Here is a 25,523-nt window from a genome sequence, read left to right as displayed (position 1 = left end):
AATTTAGTTCACTTGATCTGTAGATCATCAAAGGAGAAGTTTTCTTCTTTTACCAGCCAGTGAGATTGTGAGCTGATCTAAGGGCTAGGCCAGTAACAGGAAATAGATCCTGTGGTGTTGAGACATTTGAGAAATGAATGAATTGTTTTCAGAGGTTATTATGCTATGTATTGGGTTATACTGCTGATTAGATAATATCCCTTTATCTCACTGTAACTTTGAAGAAGTCTTTCTTGATTATGTTTACTTATTTTGACTGAGGTTTATCTGAATGATTTTGTGGGTGTTTGTTTCATCTTGCTCTGGAAATCAGCATATAGAGGATCTCGGACACCAATAGGGAACTGATAGTTGTTTTAAGTCGATGATGGCTTCTCCTCAAGATCATTTCCCGAAATACTAAGGCAGTTCTGTAGTTTTGTATTCCTTGACTACTTCATACAAAACAGTCAGTGTTGTTCAGTTTGAACCTAATAAGGGAGCAATTGGCAAGGCATATAAGAAGGATGCAAAGCTGGTGATGGAGTACCTTGCCATTTGTGATGAGTGTTACATTACAGAAATGGAGAAACTACTGAATGAAAAAGGGTAAGATTTAAGATGTGTACTTTTACATGGGCTCCAGTCAGCCATGACTTCTCTGCCAGGTTTTGAAAGTTAGGGTGAGATGAGTTTCTTTAGAAATGTTTTGCAGGTAAGTACTCTCTCTTGGCTACATTTAAAGGACTGTGTTTGTCGAGGTTTGGGCATTATGGCCTGGAAATAGACTTGATATGGACTATAAAGGTTTTTTTTTTTTTCCCAATAACTGTCTTAGAGGAGGAGACTTATCGAAGGTAATTAGTAACTACATCTATCTCTTAAGTCAGTGCTCTTTTTTTGAACTTTGGAGTCGTCTGTGTAATTGTTGTTAAGTATAAATGTAAAAATGATAGAGAAGAATCTTTATAGGAATTCAACAAAATCCAGCACTAAACAATGTAAAATTTACTGTGTCTGGCAAACAATAAAAAATTTCTAGACATATGAGAAAGCATGAAAATATGACTCATAAAGAGGAGAAAAATCAGTCAAAAGAAACACCCAGAAATGACAAACATGATGAAAGTAATACAGAAGGATGTTAAAACAATTATAGGGGCTTCCCTGGTGGCACAGTGGTTGAGAATCCACCTGCTAATGCAGAGGAGACGGGTTCGACCCCTGGTCTGGGAAGATCCCACATGCTGCGGAGCAACTAAGCCTGTGAACCACAACTATTGAGCCCTCGTGCCACAACTAGTGAAGCCTGTGTGCCTAGAACCTGTGCTCCACAACAAGAGAAGCCACTACAATGAGAACGCGCACCGCAGCAAAGAGTAGCCCCCGCTTGCCGCAACTAAAGAAAGCCCACCCATAGCAACGAAGACCCAACACAGCCAAAAAAAAAAGAAACCAGTTACTGTAAATATGCTTCCTGTGCTCAAGGATGTTAAGAGAAAACATGAAACATGAACATATGAAGAGAGAAATGGGAATGTATATGTAAAATAGAACATCTAGAGGCAGTATCTCAAATGAAATTGTGTGTACCTACCCACAATACAATAGAATGAAATCTTTTTAAGCGCTTACAGACAAAAGCCGTATACCCAGCAAAAATATCTTTCAAGTATACCCAGCAAAAATATCTTTCAAAAATGAAGAGAAAATATTTTCAGACAAAAAACTCAAGAGGATACATTGCCAGCCAGACCTACACTGCAAGAAATGCTAAAGGAAGTCCTTCAGGCAGAAGTGTAAAAATTTAGATCTATCCAAAGAAATTAAGAGCTCTAGAAATGATAAATATGTGGGTGAATATGAGTAACATTTTCTTTCATTTCTTTAAAATGACATCTCTTAATTTCTTTAAAAGATAATGGGTTGTTTAAAGCAAAAACAATAACAATGTACTGTGAAATTTATAATGTGTAGAAGGAAAATGTATGACATCAGTAGCCCAAAGGATGGGAGCGAAGACTTGGGAATACATAAGAATATGTATACTGTTTTGAGGTGTGTACATTACATGTGGAGGTACACCATGGTAAGTTTAGAAAAGGACATACCGTAAACTCCAGAGCAATTGCCTGGATAAAACATACAGAAACCAAAGGGGTATAACTAATAACCCAATGAGAGGGCTAAAATAGAATAATAAAAAATGCTCCAGAAAAAGACAGGAGAAGAGGAAAAATGAACCACGAACAGATGAGACCAATAGAAAATAACTCAGGAAATGGTAGATTTCAACTCAACAATATTGATAGTTATATTAAATATAATGATGTAAACACTCAAATTAATAGCTTTTAACTGTCAAACTGGTTAAAAAATTCAAGACCCAGTTAAATGCTGTTTCCAGGAAACTGACTGTAACTGTAATATACAGGCATACCTTGGACATATTGTGGGTTCGGTTTCAGACCACTGCAATAAAGTGAATGTTGCAATAAAGTGAGTCACACAAATTTTTTTTGGTTTCCCAGTGCATGTAAAATTTATGTTTATACTGTAACCTACTCTATCAAGTGTGCAATAGCCGTTATATTTTAAAAATAGGGAATTCCCTGGTGGTCCTGTGGTTAGGGCTCTGTGCTTCCACTGCAGGGAGCATGGGCTTGATCCCTGGTCAGGGAACTAAGATCCCACATGCCGTGCGGCGTGGACAAAAAAATTTAAAAAAAAAACCAATGTACATACCTTAATTAAAAAATACTTCATTGCTGAAAAATGCTAACGACTATCTGAGCCTTCATCAAGTTGAAATCTTTAGTGACATCAAAGACCACTGATCATAGATCACCATAACAAATATAATAATGATGAAAAAGTTTGAAATTTTGTAAGAATTACCAAAATATGACTCAGAGACATCAAGTGAGCAAATGCTATTGGAGAAATAGCACTGAGAGATTTATCGATGCTGGTTGGCCATAAATCTTCAATTTGCAAAAAATGCGGTATCAGTGGAGCACAATAAAACAAGGTATGCCTGTACACAAAAAGGCTTAAAAGGAAAAGAATTTTAAAATATTTCCCATACAAACATTAATCAAGAAGGTGGAGTGGCTTATTAACATCAGGCAAAGTAAACTTCAGAACAAGGAAAATTACCAGGTTGCATTTCATAATGGTAAAGGGATCAATTCATCAAGAAGGCACATCACCTCTAACCTTGTATGCCACTAAAAACAACCTCAAAATATATAAAGCAAACTTAGCAGAACTGAAAGGAAAGTTAGACAAATCTACCATCATAGTTGGAGATTTCTACACCCGTCTCAGTGATCAGTAGAGCAAGTAGACAAAAAAGAATCAACAGGAATTTGAAGATATAAACACTGTTAATCAACTTACTCGCCATTTATAAAATACCTGATAACCAAAGAGTATACATTTTAAGTGCACTTGAAACATCTTTCATATTGTTTTTTGTACCACTATCTAGCTAAGAATGACTTGCATTTTCAAAGCATTGTTTAAAAAAACAGAGTATGAGAGTCTGCATATGGCCTGCAAACCCTGAATATTTCATACACAAAAATTTTGCCAAACCCCTTTTACACAAAGGATTATACGCCAAATTCTAGGAAAGACAAATCTAGTTTATAGCGATAGAAACAGTGGAGGGGATTGAAGGAGAAGGGACTTAGGGGAACCTTTGGGGCGATGGTGGTTGCATGTGTATGTGTATTTGTCAAAAGAACTATCATAAGATGAACTCCTGTAAGTTGAAGATAAAATTTACAAGAAATTTAAAAACATTTCTGGTCTCCCAGAATTAATGTCTGTTTATGCTAAAATAATATAAAATGCCAATAAAATAAACATAGGTTACTAGCATATATCATTATCTACAAACCAGACAGGTTTTAAAAAATTATTCTCAAATAATGGCTATCTCCTTGCTAATTTCAGCTTTTTAATAATTATTACCTACTCTACACTTAGATTGTGCTCACAGAGACAATATATATGATACTGTTTATATGGAGTCTTCAATGCATGTGTGCACAGACTTCAGACAGAATAGTAAAAATGGAGGCAATCAATGAAAACCATTCATATGATGCATGAGATGATCACTGCTAGAAACTAGCAAAATGCAGTGCACCATGTATCAGCCATACAGCTTCAAGGGCAACCACACGGGGGCACTCTTTTCCCTGCCCTGAGCTGCTTGTGAGCTAAGACACATCCAAATTGATCTTCGTAATGTGAGGGAACACTTCATAAGCTGGAATACAGGTATTACACGAAGTGCTTTATAAAGGTGAATTCTTATAACCTGAAATGGAATGGGCGTATCTCAGGATGTGAACATATGGCACGCAGGCAGTGATTTTTGTGGGGACGGTATTTTATATTGACATGTCACGCAGAATCATGAAACTTCTTTTAAGCTGATCTTCATCAACATAAGTGTCGAAGTTTATTTTGGAAATAGTATGGGAGTTTTAAAATTTCTTTCTGTAAGATGACAAGTTGGTCATTTTTACATTTGTTGGGACAGTGGTCTTTTTGCCAGCAGGCCTGTTTTTGACAAATTTATTGTAATTATTCTAAAACTGAATTTTAAATTTTTCTTTGGTTTTTACCTTGATCTCAAAACCAAAAGAATTGATCATAAGTCACTTGTGGAATTTTGTAAGAGTAACCACATTTTTGGGTGCCTCCCAAAATACTGTTTGGTGCCGTTGTTAGAATAATTAATTTGGTATTTCTTATGAAATAATTTAAATTTGACTTCAGCTGTTATATATGGATTGTTGCCCAAGTTGTATTACACTTAAAATGAAAAACAGTTTAGCAGTCTGTAAAACTTCTTTAAATTAAGGTATGGGATATGTGTTTTCACCAATATAAAATGTGCCTTGTTTCTTTGTAGGGAATTTACTATTGAAACTGAAGGGAAAACATTTCAGTTGACAAAAGACATGGTCAATGTGAAGAGGTTCCAGAAAACACTACATGGTAAATTTGTAAAAATAATTAAGGAACAAACAAACAAAAATCATTACTCCTTAAAGGCATTTTGTTTTTTTGTTTTTTTTAAGTTTCATAGCATAACCATTTTATGGAAAATTTGAAGAAGAAAAATAAATCCTTAATGCTGTAAGCCTAAATTTGATGAATATGTTCAAGGTATTATCTTGGGGTTTTTTTTTGTTTTTAAACATAATTGTACTCATATTGAAGAATAATTTATAATGCCACCTTTATGTTTCCTGTGGCCTGAGGTACATATGAAGAATATCTCTCTGATTAAAAACATCTATTTTTTTTTCTCACTTTAAGGAAAAGTCCTTTTGTTTCTTAAGCAAGAGAGATAACTCATCCCTTCTGTCTATTTTGGCAAATTAACTTGTTAAAAGCAGTTTAGATTAGTGATCTTTCATGCTTTTTTAACAGCCAAGGAGATGATTATTTTTGGTAGAACAAATTCCATGAATTGGGAAATGACTATTTTGGAGAATATACGAAGGATGCTTGTGGTTAACTGGCTGAATTGAAGCTTCTGGAAACTAAGAGTAGTGGGTATTTGAGATGCTACTGCCCATGGAGCAAGCAGGCCTCCTTTTCCATTTGTATTTGGCCTGCATCGTTGTCACCAGGCTGCAATGAGCTGTAAAAGGAGTCTGAAAAGTGATAGGAGGAAGCAGGGGATCCTTCTTCATGCTCTGGGGCTTTTTAGCCACTATCCTGGCAGCTGGCTCAGAGCTGTACTTCACCATTGCTTGGATGCCAGGAAAGGATGGGCAGGAAATGCCTTGATCATATTTCTGAAGTGTTATTCTCATGTGTAAGTTTTTGGTTCCAATTGTCTCATTTCTCTTGAAACACAAATTCTCCAAGGTTAGGGTCAGTTACCTTAGACCTGGATAATGCTTAGCCATGCTTCCTTTCTGAATAATAAGTAATAATCAAGACAGTTCCTGTGTATACCACAGGCATACCTCACCCATGGGAGGAGCTGTGGCGCCCAGGTAAATGTATTGGATTGAGTGCTGGTCCCTGAGCCAACTCTTCTCTGAGGGGCTCCTGACCCCAGACCCTTGGAAATATGGTGGCAGTAACTTGGCTCTCTTAAGGAGTTCTCATCCAGATAGCAAGATAAAGAGTAAAACACAAATCACATGATACTTGTTGTATGTAGGAGTTGTTTTTGTTAATTTTGCCAGCTGTGGTGGTAGATTTTTTAATTCTAGCAAAGTCTTACAGATGCTCTAGAGTTTTAATGCTTTCTGCATAGCGAGGCAGATGACAGAGTGTGGCTGCTATTGTTCATAGCTTACCAACTGGGGAAGGAATACCCTGGTATCTTGTTTCTTTTTTTGTTTTGTTTTTTTGTTTTGTGGTACACGGGCCTCTCACTGTTGTGGCCTCTCCCATTGCGGAGCACAGGCTCCAGACACACAGGCTCAGCAGCCATGGCTCACAGGCCCAGCCGCTCCGTGGCATGTGGGATCTTCCTGGACCGGGGCACGAACCCATGTCCCCTGCATTGGCAGGCGGATTCTCAACCACTGCGCCACCAGGGAAGCCCTTGTTTCATTTTTATGCTGTATAAACAAAATTAAATTTGGTAAAAAATTTTTTCACTCCAGTTTTCTCTTTAAAGGCATTGTGTTTTCTACCAGGAAATAGGATTGTTCTGATTTCTTTGTCCTGATGTACAAGATCGATCACAATCTATCTAGAATAGAGATATTTTTAGGGCCAGTAAGAATTGTTTAGAGAGGACCTGAAATGCATTATGTGAGGTTTGAGAGAGTGTTACTGAATTTCTCTCTCTCTTGCAGTGGAAGAAGTTGTTCCGAGTGTAATTGAACCCTCATTTGGCCTGGGTAGGATCATGTATACAGTATTTGAACATACATTCCAAATACGTGAGGGAGATGAACAGAGAACGGTGAGTTGTCATGTACAGTGTACTGTTCTCTTACAGTGTCAGAGAACAACATTTACTGAGTGATGTTAAGACAACTCTGAAGCAATCAGTTGTTATTTACTGTAATGTTAACATCTTTGCTTAACTGTTCACAAAGCAAAGCACTTTTTTATCTCATTTGAGCTTGGATGTGTAGGTTATTCTAGATGCCATTGTTTTAGTTGCATTTGGGTTCTGAGACAGAACATATAACTTTGGGAGAACTGTCTGTATTGCATCCATGGAAGGAATGGTACTTTCTGGATATACTCGTGTTTTCAGAAAATTGGGAAAGGAGGAGATAATTCGTAGAATTTGGTCAGACCAAAAAACTGTATTTATACATTGGTAAAGCATTGAAAGGAACCTTCTCAAACTGCATAAAATAGTCCTGGGGTATGTTGGGGTAAAGATGTAAATTCCTAGGTTCTATTCCAGAGATACTGATTCTCACTAGGTCTGAGACTCAGGGATCTGGTTTTCTGGGGTTTTTTAAAAATAAGAACCCCAGGTGATTCCAGTGTGGGAGATTGACAGATAATAAATTGGGCAGTAGTATGTGAGGTGTAGCCTTTCCTAACATTCAAGCCTAGCTAAAGATAAATGTTTTTAAGAAGTTTTCATCCATTCCCTCAAGTTTTCTTTTGGCTCAGATGCTTTTGAATCACTGCTGCATGCCTTCCAAGTATCTCTTCATTCTGGCTAATTTCACCTTTCTCACCTCGCCTCTGCCTGTGGAAATTATACTCCTTTAATTTATAGCTTCAGGTTTCCAGGAAAGGCACTCAGAAGAAGAATGCTAGGGAGGAGAGGTTGTATAGGTCAAATTAACTGAAAGAAGCATTCTTACCTGCATGACCAGCTAAAGCTGAGTGTGTACCCAATGTTGGACATGAGCTCTGTAGTTCTTTCTAGGGTGTTTCATCTTGAAAACGGACTGATGAGTTCTTGGCACCAGTATTTTTAAAAGTCTGACGTACCATGGGTAATGTGTAGCTAATAAAACTACTCTTTTATTCTTTGCCATAAAGTTATATCTTCATTTCCTGACATTTAAGGAGCAGCTTTTCATTCATTAACAGATAGTAAGAACCTGAGCTGGACACCAGACATGGAAACATAAGGCATGGTTCTTCCTGAGGAATGATGTCATACTTAACGGAATGTGCTCTTTTTAGAGGTCAAGTTTGCTTCACGCTTTTCCTGCTATTTTTCTAATGAAAAGTTTTTTTAAAAATCTTTTAGCTATTCCTTTGAATCTAATGATATTGATATAACTAGAGTTTTAATAAACATTTCATAAAGGCTAGGCAAGAATAAATTACAGTGTTTTATGAATTGCATAGAGATTCTCATCATGGAGAGAAATTTGATTAGGCTGTGAGAAGCCAAATATGTTTCTAAATTGTTAGCACATAGTCCCTCGAGCCATCTTCTTGTAAATTTGGTATAAAAGCATTGCTGGTGAGATAAAAAAAATTAATTTTCTATAAAAGCAGGTCCCCACTTCTTTCTCACATTAAATGAAATTATCACAAGATGGAGGAGAGGAGTGGAATTCTGAGTGTTCCATTATTTAGGTGCTATATTGGTAGAGTGTAGGGTTTACTTACAGTGGAATATTCACCATTGCTTGGCATTTAAGATTAATTAGGCTTTGGGGGGGCTAAACTGGACCCTGTGTCATTCATTATTTTAATGGGACCTACTCATTCTGAGTCTCATATCTGTGCCTTCAAGTGAACCTTTTTTACAGATATAATTTAAGAACTATCTTCAGCTCTCATTTCGAACCCCAAATGGTAGACTAGTTTGCCTTCAACAGAATATCTTTGTTTTATTTCTGAATAACTCTGAAACCTGTTTAAGGAGCAGTTTAGGAGGGCTGTACTTTTCTACGGTTATACAGAGCATCTTTCTTGTTTGTTTTCTACTATTTCTTTGGGACACACATTTGTGAGCTAATTAAGCTTTTCTGTTTTACTTAGTCACCAAGGCTCAGAGAGCCTTCAGCTATGCTGAATCTCTTAAAGGACAGAATGGAATTTTGTCTTTTGACACTACTTCTCTGATGATTTGGGGGGAAGTTCTTTAGGAATCTCCACAGAAAGAAGTAAGGCTTTTAAGTGGTACCAAATAATTACCATCTTAGATGGTAGCTTTCAGAATGCCTTTACATCATTTAACTTTCTTACAATAGACTTGCCAAGTAAGCAGAGCAGATAGTAGAGACCTACTTTTTAGATGGAGAGACTAAGGTCCAGAGAGGGAGAGTTCACTGAGTTGGTCCAAATTCAGAACTGAGAATGAGATCTTTCTGATTCTAGTTCTGGTTATGCTGCTTTCTCTGTTTTGTCACACTGCTTTTTCATATCATGTTTTCTAGTATTTTGATAGTGAAGCTTGGACATTAATGTTTAGATCTTTATACACTAACATATTTGGATTTCTTTCTTTTCAAACCATCTAGTTCTTCAGTTTCCCTGCTGTAGTAGCTCCATTCAAATGTTCCGTCCTTCCACTGAGCCAAAACCAGGAGTTCATGCCGTTTGTCAAGGAATTATGTAAGCAAATCCAGTTGGGTAATCTCCATGGGAATACTGTCAAGTAGACTGAATTTTAGGAAATGTCTCTCTTGTTTTATATATATATATATATATATATATATATATATATATATATATATATATATATATAAATTTATTTATCTATCTGTTTATCTATTTATTTATTTATGGCTGTATTGGGTCTTCATTGCTGCACGCGGGCTTTCTCTAGTTGCGGCGAGTGGGGGCTACTCTTCATTGCGGTGCATGGGCTTCTCACTTCGGTGGTTTCTTTTGTTGTGGAGCACAGGCTCTAGGCATGCGGGCTCAGTAGTTGTGGCTCGTGGGCTCTAGAGCGCAGGCTCAGTAGTTGTGGCACACAGGCTTAGTTGCTCTGCGGCATGTGGGATCTTCCTGGACTGGGGCTCAAACCCGTGTCCCCTGCATTGGCAGGCGGATTCTTAACCACTGCACCACCAGGGAAGCCCCAGAAATGTCTCTTTTCTTCAATAAAAATACATATTGAATAAAGAATAAATCTAAGGGATTTTAGCATCTGCTCTTATTTCTAAGAGAGAGAGTATGCTTGCTCGGGATGTTTTCTCTTGCATTTGAATGAGTCAGCATAGGACCCAAGAGTCAGATTTCAAACATCCTTGCTTCTCCTATTGACCCTGCTGCTTGCTTCATCAGGGGAACCCTAGTGAAGGGTAACATCCCCAGTGGATCTACAGCCAGTGGACCCACAGCACTGAAAGGGATCCTAGTGGCCACCTGGTGCGACCCACATATTTCAGAGTTGGGAAACAGGAAGCGTTCACCGAGCTGCTCAGGGTCATGCAAGCCTCCTGGCCTTGGCTCTTAGTCTGATGCTCGTTCCCCTGCAGCTGAATGAGATGTAGGTATGAGTGAGGGGTTGGGCCCAGCAAGGAATTATACTTTTGGAATTTCTCTTTCTCTGGCAACTGCAACTTACTGCTCTTTTGTGTTAGTCCCTTTTATAAGCGTCCTGAGCTTGTACGACATTTAGATGACATTGGGACCTTCTCATTTTTAAATTTTTAATTTACTTAATTTATTTTGGATAGCGGAAGCCTTGACCAGGCACGGCATCTCTCACAAAGTAGACGATTCCTCGGGGTCCATCGGAAGACGCTATGCCAGGACTGATGAGATCGGCGTGGCTTTCGGCATCACCATTGACTTTGATACAGTGAACAAGACCCCTCACACGGCAACCCTGCGGGACCGAGACTCCATGCAGCAGATAAGAGCGGAGGTGGCTGCCTTCTCTTTGGCATTTTTAATCTTAGAAATGTGTACCGGTTCCTTCTGATTTGAGATGGATTTTGTTGTGTTTATGCTCCCCCTTTTTTTTCTTTTTAATTTTAATTATAAGTTACTATCAGAGCACAGATTCCAAATCTCGGCTTAATTATGAAAATATTCATTAACACTTCTCTAATATTTTATAGGCATTTCGATCACTCTGGGCTCATTCTCTGACTGTTCCCTTTTATAGTTATTTATTTGGACAAGGGAAATATGATCCCTGGTGGTTGTTGCCATAGTTTTATTGCTAGGCTTTGGGGGGCTTAGACAGTTTTATCTTTATATTTCTCTATAAATGTACACATGAGTGTGTATAAACTTTTTCATGTTAATCAATTCAAAACAGTGAATAATGTTTCAGTAATTTTACTTGATGGGAAGGGAACAGTGGAGATGGGAAAAGTACAGGAGGGAAAGGAAAGAGTGGCCACTTTAACTGACAGCCGCCTGACTATTTTGAGCAGGTTTTGATTTAGAGTGCCTGTCTTGTGCTCTGCTTGTTACAGAGAGTTAGTAATAGGGAAAACAGAAGTGAAAGACTGCTTTTTTCCAAGGGAATTTTTAGTCTACTACAGAGGTCACAGATTTCTGGCTCATCTTTTTACAGAACCAGATCTGGCTACTCTGAACTGATGTTCCCATCGGGCAGGGGTTCTCAAAGTGTGGTCCCTGGACCAGCAGCATCTGCATCGCCTGGGAACTTATTAGGAAAGAGAAACCTCCACCCCAGACCTACGAAATCAGAAACTGGGATGGGGTTTCAGTTTGGAGAGAGAGAGATAGAGAGAGAGAGAGAGGTAGGGCAGAACTGGTTTAACAAGCCCTCCAGATGATTCTCATGGTTACTCAAGTTTGAGGACCCCTGCTGTGTGGCAGCCAGTGTTTGGTTCTGGCCGAGGAACAGCTGGCCCCCCTTAATGGGGGCTCTCCAGTTTCCCAGCTCCCTTCACTCATGTTACTTGATTGACCCCAGTTCTAAGAGTTAAATTTTACACACATGAAGTAACTTCCAGTGGCACAGAGATTTGGAATAATTAGGGAAGGCTCTGCGGGAGAATTGAGTTATCCAGGGAGCGGGCAGGCATTCTGGGAGGGAAGAAGAGCATGAACCCAGGCCTGGGAAGGAGGCGAGTGTAACTAGGTAAAGAGGATTCAGTGGGAGTCACAAGAAACATGCTGCCGGGACCAGTTTGTAGAGGGATCCTGTCCTCGTGTAGACACTGACTTGGCTCTCTACATAGTTTCCTGAGTTCAGGGTAAATCCTCTTTTTGACAATCTAATTGAGTTGGTTGACTCTGGGACTTTCTCTTTTCTTTTATCCCAGGTCTCTGAACTGCCCAGTGTAGTTCGTGATCTGGCCAATGGCAGCATCACGTGGGCTGACGTGGAGGCCAGATATCCTCTCTTTGAAGGTCAAGAAACTGGGAAAAAAGAGACAATCGAAGAATGAGGACAGTTTTGGCAACTTTTGACCATCTGCGCTAATAAAAGAATATCTCTCATCATATCCACTTTACAAAAAAAAACACAGCATTGCATCTCCTCCCGGGGACTGCATTTTATCCTCAGTGGCTGCCTGATCTCACTCCCACAATTAAAGCTGAAGGAATTCTGAACAAACCTGTAATCCACTTGCTCATCTTTCCGCGTTTTCAGCAAAGCTATTTCTCCTACCTTTGGGTAGACACTCATGGCTTAATGTTCAACACAGTTAATACATTTTAAAATTAACTTTATTCATAGAGCCGTAAAGTTCGCCTGTTTGAAGCTTACAATTTGATGGCGTTGAGTATATTTACAGAGCTGTGTAACTGCCTTCCAATTTTAGAACATCTCCGTCGCTCCAAAAGGAGCTCTCATGCGTATCCCAGCCCCAGCTGCAAGCAACCACTCATCTGTCTTCTGTCTGTGGATTTGCCTTTTCTATCCTTTCTCTTTCTCCGAGAAGGTGGTGATGCACTGTGCCAAAGAGGCAGCAGTCTCTGAGTAGGTGGGCGGCTTCTGGGAGGAGCTGAGGTGCGGAGGAGGCTTGCTGGGGTGGGGTCAGGGCTGCTGACCCCCGTGTCCTGCTGACAGAGTCTCCGGAAGGGGGTGTCTTGACAGAAACCCACTATTTGAATTTTAAGACGTGCTTGTACTTGGCTTCCCAGGTAGCCCTGGAAATCACTGAACTCCTGATGCTAGAGGAACCCCATCTGCCTTGTCTGACTTGGCACTTCTCAACCATCACAGCATCTTGATGCTAGCCTAGTAGTTTTTGGCTCAGCTTTTGAGGGACTTTACTTCTATGATGTTTTTGTACAGGGCACTCAGAACACAGATGTTTATTTGTTAGGAAAAAATTCAAGGATGTGCCAATTTGAGCAGCTCTTTATTTACAGACCTAAGACTGTCTGGCTTCCCATCTTCCTCTCAGACAGTAGAGGGGAGGGGAGGGGAGGGGAGGGGAGGGGCCCTTCCCAGAATGTTTTCCTTTGTCTTGGATGTGAAGAGCAGTTGAAGAATGCCCCGGGGATTCTCTCATCTTTATCTCATCTCTGATGACGCCTACCACAGTATTGCACATAGTAGGTAGTCAATAAATACACTTCGGATGAGTCTTGAAGTTTTGAACAAATCTCTGGGGAAGAAAGCCTTTCACTGAAACTTGTTTCTCTTCTACCCAGTGCTTTTCAAAGTATTCATTATTAAATTAGAAGGAACTAGCTTTTAAATAAACTGAATTTTTATTTTCTAGGGATTCTTTTCACCTCAGATTCCTAATAATATAGCTCTTCACTTGGGGTATATTCCAGCATTGTCATATTGAGGCTGGAGTAGGGGTGGGGGGCAGTTGTCTTTACTTCTTCCCATTGATTTAACTTCCTTTTACAGTGGGCACCTCCATAGTCAGACAGTGACCACCACCTCAGACATTGTTATGAGCTTGATGGGAAAAGATATATTAAACACATAGTGGGCTTTACCTACTTCAGATCATAAACGGATTGGAACCCAAGCGCTCTTCGCTTTTCATTGGAAAATACATTTGCCATGAGTTTGATGCTGGATATTAATTCTACCAGCCCTGCTTTCTCTGTTCTTTCCTCTATGCGCGATGCATGATTTCTCCTGAGAGAACACCCAGTGTCTCTGAAGCGACTGATTACCTGAGTGGGGAAGATGGGCCAGTGGCAGAGGCCTCTGGTTCTGTGTCACATGTGCTTGATTCTGAGCACAAGCAGTGAAAGAGTTGTTTTCTAAACAAAGAGGCTCTTTACACACGAGTTGTGTGCACACACACCTCTCCTCTGTTCAAGCCCAATGTGTATTCAAAGCCAGCGTCTTTCTGGCTTGATATACTGTAAGGCCCTTATTATTTATGTATTTGTATGTAGCAAACTGGGCTATAGCTCAAGAGCTGGTAAGTAGCACTGCCTCTCAGGGAAGCCACACCTGTTCTTCACTCTCCTGAAAAACAGGGACGGGGAAGGGTCAGATTCTAAGTCGTTTCTGGTTTCCATGGAATGTACATAGGAGCATAGGAGTTTCTTTAAAACTTCGGTGGGAATTCAGGAGTTGAGTCTAGAGAGGTGTTCTGTGCCTGAGTTCTGCAGGAGTCCAGAACCTTAATACTGCTTAATAGCTCATAGTAGTAAAATACTGAATATAGATGAGTGTTCCAGAAAAGGAAATCATTGCCAAGTCGTGTAAATATAGAAATGATCTTACTAATTGGGTGAGATGGTACTAGAGATGTCTGATGTCCAAAGGTCTTTGTGACAACAATTTGCAAAATTATTTTGTTCAATAAATCACTTGAAATACATTCACTCTAGACCTTTATTTATGATTGGTCCCTTAACCAGTATAAACTTAGGGTGACGGTAGTGACTGTCTTAGCCAGCGGAGTCTCTTCCCAAGAGAACCAGATCACCTGGAAATAAATCCAAATTATCTCTGGATACAGCTGCACCTAAATTAACCTCCTGTCACCAGGGAAAACTATTCATCTGTGTCTCTTGGTGGGGGGGCAGCTAGGATGGAGAGATTTTGATAGCATCACTCATGTGAAAGAGCCTTGCACCAGCATCTTTGCTGATAGTCTGACTATGTGTAAGGCATAGTAGCTAGGCAGGTTTTGTTTGTTTGGCATTTGGCCTACAGCACAAAGAAATTTAACTGAAGATTCAGCAAATGAATGGATGAGTAATTTTGCTGTGCCTCAAAATTCGCCTCTTGTTGTCTCTTCAATAATCCTTGGTTATTGGGCTGCATCTAACCAATAACTGTGTTAAGACCGTGTGGAAGGGATTAATATCTCTTCCGGAAATTGGGATATAATTTGGGAGCTTCACCAGGAAATGCCTGAGACCAGTAGGCTGTGGCCCTGTCCTCCTGCCAGGAGCTCCTGTGGTGCTGGTACTTCTGTTCTCCCAGCTGGGATGGTCTACCTTCCTTGCATGTTTCAGGACACATCTTTATAAACCTGTTGCAGCAGTGGCTGCACACTGGACTGGAGCTTTAAAAAATGCTCACATCTGTGCTTCCCTCAAACCAATTTATTGAGTTCTGTTGCCCGGGCATCAGTATTTTGAAAGCACCTTAGGAAAACCTCTGCTATAATGGAGGCTTCAGCTCAAGCCATAAAGAGCCTGAACTCCGCCCCCTCACTCCGGGGTGGGGAAGGGTCTTCTGAACAAAGTTTCTAATGACAGCAGGGGTCAAAAGTTGTCAACACCTAAGTTCCCAGAAAAGATGGATTTAGCGGGCACTGTTTTCATGTTGCTCCGCTGAGGTGACTGTGAATGTGCACTCACGAACCCTCTACAGCTCACATCCTGCTAACCTTGCCCAGTGTTGGGGGTAAATTCCCCTCCTCGGCCCCATAGGCTGGCCTGCCCCATTCCCCAGGACTTCAGTGGTTGGAGCACGGTGTTTCCAGGGAGAAGGGCATGTTTGCTCGGAGCCTACCACGTGCCGCCAGGCTGTGTTCTAAGAGAGGTCCCTTGTGCTCTCTCTTTCCACCCTTAAATAATTTAAGTATCATTATCGTCCTTTTACATGAAAGAAAAAGGAAGCAGAAGCTTTACAGGTTCACTCAGCTAGTAGGGGGCAGAACCAGTTTTGAACCAAGTTCGAAGTACACGATCATATCACACTATGCTGTCATCTGTGCTCTGCTAGTTTCTACCTTTTGTGGCTGGGGATGAAGATGACTAGAGGAAGGGTGCCTTGAAGGGTCCGAAGAAACCTTTCCTTTAAGAAGAGAAGTGCTCCAGCGTATTCAGCCTCAGTGAATGAGGAAATCCGTGTGTTCTCTGACAGCCGTGGAAACTTACCTTCTCAAATGTTGGGAAAGCTTGAGCTTTTGCAATCCAAATGGCTGACCTTGCACGCTGACCTTGCGCTTAATCACTTGGTACCGCAGAGTCGTGGAGTTGGCTTTGTGGCTAACTGGACAGGTTTGTAGGTCTGTAAGGGATGGGGCTCCTGGAGGAGCCTACAACTTACTTCCCGCCCTTGTCACTATCCTAACTGCACCTAAGCCTTACTTAGTCACTTTTTACAAAGCTTAGACAGTTTGTTGCCATCGGGAAATTCTTACTTGTATACAATCTCGCCCTGCAACTCAAGACCTTTCCTTCTTGTCCCACACTTTGGAGTTTGTAGAAGCAGATTTCCAGCCACGTTAGGAAGTCTAGTTTTCTCAGCCATGACTCATTTCACGAGAAGCTGTGCCTTCCCTCATCTTCCTCTCTTTGTTGCCCGCACTAGAGAGGAAGATGAGGGGAGCAGCCAGAAGACTGTCCACAGGCTCACTGGTAGACTACAGCACTGACATTCTCTGTCTCCACGAACCCATTTCTGTCCTCAACCACCAATTTTGCTTAATGCCCTATCAAGCTACAATTTTCCTCTTCTCATCTCTCTCTTACCCTTGCTTATCTTCCTACTTTTATCTCTTGTCCACTGTTCAACATTTACCCATTTGGGGTATTTCCCATAAAATGCATACAATTTTTACTTGGCATCAGGATGTTCACAGCATTCCTGTTTGCCTTGATATATAGATTTACCAAAACCATTTAGGCATCATTTGTGAAGCCATTTAAGATTCTTTTGCCCAGGTTAGGGCATGTGTCAGAACTGAGTCATCAGGGACTTCCCTGGAGGCACAGTGGTTAAGAATCCTCCTGCCAATGCAGGGGACACGGGTTCGAGCCCTGGTCCGGGAAGATCCCACACGCGGAGCAGCTAAGCCCGTGTACCACAACTACTGAGCCTGCGCTCTAGAGCCCGCAAGCCACAACTACTGAAGCCCGTGCTCCACAATAAAAGCCACTGCAATGAGAAGCCCATGCACTGCAACAAGGAGTGGACCCCGCTCGCCGCAACTAGAGAAAGCCAGCGTGCAGCAACGAAGACCTCGCGCAGCCAAAAATAAATAAATAATTTATTTTTTTTAAAAAAACAACTGAGTCATCAGTGCAAGCAGCTACGGCATAAACGTCCACACAGCTGTCTACCGTCTGGGTCTGTGAGGAGTGCTAAGAGTTATTACACAGGAACCATAAGAGGCGCTCACTCACCTGGAGAGGGGAGAGCTGTCACCTGAGTCACTCGTTTCTTCTTCTCCTCTCTTTGAGGGTTTGTTTCCTTTTCTGAAAGCTGGTTGAACAGAATGATTTAAGTTTTTAGTAGGTCTGTCCATAAACAGCTGAGTAATACCTTTCCCCCTCACTCTTGCGAGTTACCACAGGAGCCAGCTGAGTGGGAGGTGCCTGTCTTTGGCCTGACTGCTCTGTGCTTGTTGATACTTGGGTCCGGAATCTATGACCATTCTCGTTTTCCTGACCAATGTCATTTCCTGCTGGTGAGGTATTATCATAGTAAAGGGTAGACTCTGGAGGCAGACACTTCCACAAGTGAATCAACTCAGACACACAGGCAGTGTTACCATGGGCAATGTGTATAACCTAAAGCTGACAATTCTTTACTATTAAAGAAACTGTGTCCTCATTTAGAAAGAAAGAAAGAAGAAGAGAGCCCTCCATCAGCACAACTTGAGGCAGGTGAACCTGTGTTGGACCCATTGGAGGGTGGCCCTTGAGTTAAATGAGAAAGGCTTGATTTTTAATTTTTTAATTCTAAGCCCAGTCCAAGTTGGCCAGAGAGGAGATTGCAGAATTGCAGCTGTGGACACTGGATGGAGAGACCCAGTCCTGGGTCATGGGCAGTTGGATTAGTTGGATTTCAAAGAGAAAGGGTCTGTTTGAATGAGCAAATGTGCACTGTCTGTCTCCTCTGTGGGAGCCCAGATGCTGTGGACTGTACGTGTTGGGGACAGGGACAATGCAGTCAAGATGAGCCTTAGGGGCTCCCTCTGAGGGGGCGTCGTTCATCTTGTTCCTTTCAGGGTTTTCCCTACTCTTGCACCGTTGTGCACTTTCTTGCCATGTGAAGTGCTGGACCCATTACTCTCCCGAAAGGAGCTTCTCTTTGACACTGTGAATTTAAAAGAACCTTGTATCCAGTAACACAATTAGACCAGCAGGTGTGGGGATGGGGAGGTGGGATTTCGGTTTCCCCGGGTGATTTTACTTAAGGAGTTATGATCTTGCTGGATGGGGGTGGGTGCAGCTGTGAGCTCTGTGTCTGAAACCCTGCAAAGTGGATTCCAGTCCTGACTCTTTGAGAATCTAGCTGTGATAGCCCTGCTTTAACCCTCCATACCTCTGTCCCAGGCCACAGCCTGAGCCTGAACCTAATGGAAGTTTCTTGAGCTTGGGGCTGGGAAGAGAGAACCCTTCTCTCTTTGGGAACCAAAGCTCTCTGCCCTCCTCTTTTACCGTTCAGGACTTGGTGCCGAAGTAGAATTTTTCCAGCCAATGTCTGCATTTGTTGGGTCTTAAAACTCAGTCACCAGCAATTAGTGCAGAAGCAGTTATGCTAACTAAAACAATTCAGGCTAATTAAAACTTTCTTTGGCTCATCAAAACCCACTGTTCTGCATCTGAGAAACTTGAGCTAAATTTTTGTACTGTTAAACTGTCTTTCAATTGATCCTATGAAAAAGGTATTTTAAAGTAAAATATGTTTTACTAAATTTTTTAGATTGTAACCAAAATGAAAGTAGTAAATTAAAAAATTTTTATAAAACCTGTAGACCTAAGAAGACATTCCAGACAAAGAAACCCTTAAGATTCTAAGGCCTTTTAGAGACAAGAGTTCCTGGATCTGGGTGAGGCCCCATAAAAGGAACTGGTAACACATGGTAGCTACCTTTTTTTTTTTCTTTTTAAACTGAGTTTTCTATATTGCAGGATTTTTTAAAAAAATTTTTAATTTTTTGGCCACACTGTGTGGCGTATGGGATCTTAGTTCCCTGACCAGGGATTGAACCTGCGCCCCCTGCATTGGAAGTGTGGAGTCCTAACCACTGGACTGCCAGAGAAGTTCCTGTATTGCAGGATTTTTAAGAGGATTAAATGAGAAAGTACATGGAAAAACTTTTAGTCCAATCTGCCATGCAGAGCCATGCAATGTTCACGTCTTCTTTCCTTTCTCCACATTCAATGCACTGATCCATCTGGACCTACAATTTCTACAAGTTTGTGTACTGTCTTTTTTCATTCTATTGTGCCTCCGTAGAAGGTCCCTCCAGCAATCTCACTTAGAAAACTACTTCCTACCCCACAGGGCACCAAAAGGAAAGAGGCCAAGGTAAGATAGGCTGGGACTTGGGGCAATTATGAACAATAAGATACAAAAACGCCACAAGCCAACTGTCATTTCTGAGGTGCTGGGAGCAAAAGCAGGGTACTGTGCGTGTCCTCTGCACACAGCGCCACCAAGCAGGGGGGCAGACCACTTAAGCCACCCCTGCTTCCCAGCCCACCAATTCACCCCTACGCTCACCCCATTTAAGGGACCAGCTTGTCACCCTCCCCCACTTGGGGAGCAATCAAGGGCACCTGTTACTTGGTTTCGCTCCCTCGTGCTGCAGCATGAATCCCAATAAAGCCTTGCCTGAATTTCTCATCCGACCTCCTATCAATTTCTACTGATTAAAGAATCCAAGGACCCAGGTCGGTAACAAAGGGACTAAAATTGTGCAAATTCAGTGGTTTTCAGATTCGTGCTTTTGAAACCCTTAGTACAAGTGAAATCTCTCTTGAAACCCTGACATTTCCTGGGTGCTGGCAATTCAGGGCTGAGGCAGACAAGCCCCTGCCCTCACGCCCTTCATGACCTGCTAGAGGAGATCCGAACTTACATGCGTACTGTAGGTGAGTGTAGCCACTGAGGAGGATCTGGGAAAGAGTTGCCCACTGCCAGGGCAGGTGGGCACAGTGGGAGACACAGCACAGGACACACCTTGTGTGCTGGTGGCTCCCAGGGCCCTCCTGTGTGAGGATGCTTGTTAAAAGTGCAACTTTCCACCTCCTGGGATCATGTTTCGGGAGGTCTGGAGTGGGCTCAGAAACGTGTGCGGCTTTAAATGCCCTGGTGCTTCTAACACACACCACCAACACAGGGAATTCTTATTAGCTAAATCAGAGCATTTAAATTTTAACCGGAGGTCAGGGGCTTTTAAACTTGGATCCGTGGTTCCTTTGACGGTTTCTGTAGACATTTCATGTGCTATTGAATACACTGTATTTTTGCACATTGTACATTTATACTTTTCTAGGGAAGAGAATCCTTCACATTTCCAAGGAAGGACTTCATTCTTCCCCAGAGAACTGGAGGCCAGAACTGGAGGAGGCAGGAAGAAATGGCAGGTCTTTGAATTTCTCCACCTTCTTGGGCAGAGGGGCCTCCATGGGGGTCCATGATGCTGGATTGTTTATCGCCAGTTGGGCCTCAGGGAACCAGAGGGAGCCTTACTCAGTGCCCTGAAGACCTAATTAAGAATCACAATTAGAGCTGCAATGAACATTTTGGTACATGACTCTTTTTGAATTATGGTTTTCTCAGGGTATATGCCCCGTAGTGGGATTGCTGGGTTGTATGGTAGTTCTATTTGTAGTTTTTTAAGGAACCTCCATACTGTTCTCCATAGTGGCTGTATCATTTTACATTGCAGCTCTATTTACAATAGCCAGGACATGGAAGCAACCTAAGTGCCCATCAACAGATGAATGGATAAAGAAGATGTGGCACATATATACAATGGAATATTACTCAGCCATAAAAAGAAACGAAATTGAGTTATTTGTAGTGAAGTGGATGGACCTGGAGTCTGTCATACAGAGTGAAGTAAGTCAGAAGGAGAAAAACAAATACCATATGCTAACACATATATATGGAATCTAAGAAAAAAAATGTCATAAAGAGCCTAGGGGTAGGATGGGAATAAAACAGACCTACTAGAGCATGGCCTTGAGGATATGGGGAGGGGGAAGCATAAGCTGAGACGAAGTGAGAGAGTGGCATGTACATATATACACTACCAAACATAGGGTGGATAGCTAGTGGGAAGCAGTCACATGGCACAGGGAGATCAGCTAGGTGGTTTGTGACCACCTAGAGGGGTGGGATAGGGAGGGTGGGAGGGAGGGAGACGCAAGAGGGAAGAGATATGGGAACATATGTATATGTATAACTGATTCACTTTGTTGTAAAGCAGAAACTAACACACCATTGTAAAGCAATTATACTCCAATAAAGATGTTAAAAAAATGTTAAAAAAAAAAAGAATCACAGTTAGGGCTTCCCTGCTGGCGCAGTGGTTGAGAGTCCGCCTGCCAATGCAGGGGACATGGGTTCGTGCCCCGGTCCGGGAAGATACCACATGCCGCGGAGCGGCTGGGCCCGTGAGCCATGGCCGCTGAGCCCGCGCCTCCAGAGCCTGTGCTCTGCAACGGGAGAGGCCACAGCTGTGAGAAGCCCGTGTACCACAAAAAAAAAAAAAAAAAAAGAATCACAATTAATTACTTTGTTACTTTGTTTTATTCACAACAGAGGCTGAGGGATGAATTTCATTCTTCCAGATCTAGAATCAGCTCCTCTCTGCCCCTCCGTGCTCACGCATTTGTCCAACAAGCAGATATCCAGACTGGACATGGGACTCTACCTCAGAGGGTCCCTTCTACACGGGCTCTCCTTCCAAAGCGTAGTAGCTAACATTTGGAAGTTTCTGGCTCTCATTCATTTATTCAAGCAGGATTTGTGGCCCCTACTATGAACCCAGACAAATGTGGGGTTTAAGTAGGGTGATCATACAGAGTTGACCATTGAACAAAACAGGTTTGAACTGCATGGGTCCACCATGGGCAGATTTTTTCCCACTAAATGTGAGCTCCAGAACTACACAGTCCGAGGTTAGCTGAATCCCTGGATGTGAAACAGCAACTATGGAGAGCCAAATATAAGTCCTAAATGGATTTTTGTTTTTTTGATGTGGACCATTTTTAAAGTCTTTATTGAATTTGTTTCAATATTGCTTCTGTTTTACGTTTTGCTTTTTTGGCCACGAGGCATGTGGGAACTTAGCTCCCCGACCAGGGATCGAACCCGCACCTCCTGCATTGGAAGGTGAGGTCTTAACCACTGGACCACCAGGGAAGTCCCTATAAGTGGATTTTTGACTGCCTGGGGTTGGCACCCCACTCCCCAGCATCGTTCAAGGGTCAACTTGTAGTTTATTGTCCAAATCAGGACACTTGTGAGGGTAAGAGGCATGCCTTTAATGACACCAGGACAATAGGCGTAAACCTAGGTGAGCTGGGGCAGGCCAGGTCTGGTCACCCTACCTGGTGAAGGACAGGCTCACCGTCCACCCAGCAGGACGTCAGGACCCACCCAGGTGTGGGGCCCCTCGGGTGGGATGAATCTGTGGACACCTGCAGGAGAGTCTTGGAAGGATTTGGAGGCTTAGCTCCTCCAGTTTTCTGTCTACATGTGAAGTGGAGAAGAGGGGATGCCCTCAGTCTGGGCCTGGCCTCTGGGGTCTGCTGGGGGTGAGATATGGAGCCAGAGAATGGATTTTTTCCTCGTGCAAAGCTAATAGATCTCTGGGAATCTTTGTGCCTATGGTCTGTCTTGCTAGCACTGAACTCTAGCCTGTGAGTTAACCAGCTCTGGGTGGAACAAATAGAAAAGGCCAGTTTGTTGATTGCATGTTTCTAGAGTGCCTACCAAGCGCAGAGTTCTAGCTATGGGCATAAGTAACAGCACATGACTCCAGCAATTCCAGCCCAGTGGTGGAGCCTGGCGGGAATTTTGTTAGCTCCCAGTGGGGACACGTCCTACTGATGCTATCAGGAAGGCTTCCTGGAAGAGAGGCTCTTTGAGTCAGGTCCTGTAGGACAGGATTTGCCGGATGCAAGCCACTGTGATAGTTCTGTGGTGGGGAAGGCACGTTACAGCTCTGTGGGATGGCCGTAAGCTCTGGGAAGAACTCCCTAACAAGAAAATCTGGAGGAAACTCAATCCACACAGGGCAGTGATCTCAGTCTGTGCTTCTCCCATTCCTCCTGCTAATTACCATCTCTAAGTGGGCGGCCCCTCCGGAGAATTAGTGGCATCTTAGGGGCAGAGCCTGGAAACCATACTGAGCATACTGATGTACAAATTTACATGTTTTAAACCTGCCTCTTTCCCTCCTGATGCAGCTGCCCCTCCTTCGAGGTTTCCAGAAAAGCAGGTCACTCACTTTCCCTTTCTATAGTACACAGACGTGTGTGCGTGTGTGTGTGTGTGTGTGGTGTGTGTTGTAAAGAAGAGACAAGAGATGTTCCCCTGTTCAGTGGCTCCCACACCAGACAGCAACCGAAACATTGTTGAAAGCGCTGATTCCTAGATCCCACCCAGTCTAGAAATAAAGTTTCCCCAAGTCTGCTCTCCATTGGTTCTGGGTGTCCTCGGAGCAGTGGGTCCCTAACCAGGCTCCCGGGCTGGAGGGATAGCTCTTGTCCACCAAACTCTCCCTGACCCTGGATGAAAATGTCACTCTAGGAAATGACTCCCCCGGGGGCCTCGCAGACCCCAGAACTGCCTCACGATGGCGCCAGGCATGTAAAGGGGATGACTTGTTCTGAGGGTGCCCTTTACCTGTCCATCCTGTAACAGCTCCCTTCTCATCCAGCTGCTTCACTGCCCCTGCGCCCCATCTGCCCACGGGGCTCTGGAGACAGGAAGGAAGAGCAGCGAACTGGATCTGTGTCTGTCAGTCCAGGGAGCTCCCGGGCCTGGATGGAGGGAAGTGGAAAAGAAACAGGGGAGGGTGGCTGAGGTTTTGTGTCCCATAAACCTTGTCCGGCTTGAGGCCACCATGGGCACGGGCTCAGAGATGTGGAAAAAGCAGGGGGCTGAGGAAGGTGGCGACTGCAGAGGCTGACTGACCCCTTTTCCCCACGAGGACAGACAGAAATGAACACTGAGAAATCCACCCAGGGAGAGATGCAGAGCACCGATCTTTTTTCCTGTTTTTACCTTGTACTGTCTGGGAGCTGTTTCTTCTCAACTAGATTTTCAGTTTCTTGAAACGGGAACCTTGTCTTATTTAGAGTGTCTACACTGAAGCAGACGCTAACGAGCGGGCTTGGCTGAGAGGAACGGGGGCCGAACGAGGTTAATGAGTCTAGGACCCAGAGAGAGGGCCTAATGGCTCTGGTGGCATTTCAAAGCCAGAGCTCAGCGGGGCCGTGACCAGGGGCCCCGGTGATGAGGGGATGCTTGGTCAGCACAGGGCCGAGGAAGGGCCTCTCCCAACTTCAGAGGGAGCAGGTCAAACTGCTCCCTCTTGCTGGCCCTGCTGCACGAGGATTAGCGACTTCAGGGCGCTCCAGGGCAGGCCCTCCAGGAAACAGGCCCCTGAGGTAATGAGTGGCCAGGACTTGGCGCTGAGGCTGTGCGGAGGCCTGAGTTCTCTGCGCTGCTCCAATTAGCACTCGGCTCCTCCGGCAGCAGGGCTCTCCAAGTGGCCTACTGGGGCCGAGCCATTTGCAAGAGCCCCCGATAATGCTAATGTGCAGGAAGACTTTACAAGACCCGCAAGGGTTCTGTACCTGGGGAACGCACGAAGTCAGGGCGCCACCTCTCAGTCGCACAGGTGTGAAACGGCGCCGCGTTATCTCCTACGTGCACCGCCCCGCCCAAGCGCCAGAGGGCACCCAGGTGCCCCGCGTGAACCACCAAAGGAGCTCGTTGTCCAGACAACAAAGCCCTTCGCAAGTCTGAGATTTTCATTTCATTTTTCCCAGCCAAATTTAAAGAGGACTTAATCAAGTGGCCAGTTGACAGATCATTTCTGATGATAAATCACTATGCAACTTTGGGCATGCATCTCAGAAGGAATTCAGAGAACTGGGTGACATCTTATTTGTGTGAAAGGCTTCTCAGCATGTAGAGCTATAAAAATGGAAAAAGAAAATGATGCTGAATCCTGATTCATCCATAGATTCACAAATAATTAAATTCTTATCTGTTTCACTAAGATGTGTTTTCAGTATTTTCCTTTTTAGGTTTAACAATTACTTATAAAAAATTTTAGTATCTATGTTGTTTTAATCAACTGTACATTATATTTTACATCAAAAATTAGTTGCAATAACTCAATCCAGAAGACTTTCTGAAAAACATTTAGAATCTTTGGTCACAGGAAATTATTTCAATTCTGATTTCTAAATATATATTTGTGGCAGAGAAGTATGATAAGGTGAGCGATAAAAAACTTGCAACCATAAAAAATGCTGCATTA

General features: G+C 42.9%; 1 protein-coding gene across 1 annotated transcript in view; it reads left to right on the top strand.

The window, feature by feature from the left end:
- Positions 1 to 14,642, top strand: part of GARS1 (glycyl-tRNA synthetase 1) — a 44,019-nt gene extending 29,377 nt beyond the window's left edge. The window contains exons 12-18 of the mRNA XM_067042395.1: positions 443 to 588; positions 4,913 to 4,998; positions 6,828 to 6,937; positions 9,426 to 9,519; positions 10,590 to 10,780; positions 12,159 to 12,782; positions 12,923 to 14,642. Coding sequence (XP_066898496.1) covers positions 443 to 588; positions 4,913 to 4,998; positions 6,828 to 6,937; positions 9,426 to 9,519; positions 10,590 to 10,780; positions 12,159 to 12,284 — 753 coding nt within the window. The 3' untranslated portion in view covers positions 12,285 to 12,782; positions 12,923 to 14,642. The remainder of the gene's footprint in view (positions 1 to 442; positions 589 to 4,912; positions 4,999 to 6,827; positions 6,938 to 9,425; positions 9,520 to 10,589; positions 10,781 to 12,158; positions 12,783 to 12,922) is intronic.
- The last annotated feature ends 10,881 nt before the right edge of the window (positions 14,643 to 25,523 follow it).

This window comes from Kogia breviceps, chromosome 9 (genome assembly GCF_026419965.1).
Source record: "Kogia breviceps isolate mKogBre1 chromosome 9, mKogBre1 haplotype 1, whole genome shotgun sequence".
In the NCBI taxonomy this organism is placed as follows: Eukaryota; Metazoa; Chordata; class Mammalia; order Artiodactyla; family Physeteridae; genus Kogia; species Kogia breviceps.
Note: the sequence above shows the minus strand (reverse complement) of the source record. Positions and strands in the feature narration are given on the sequence as shown.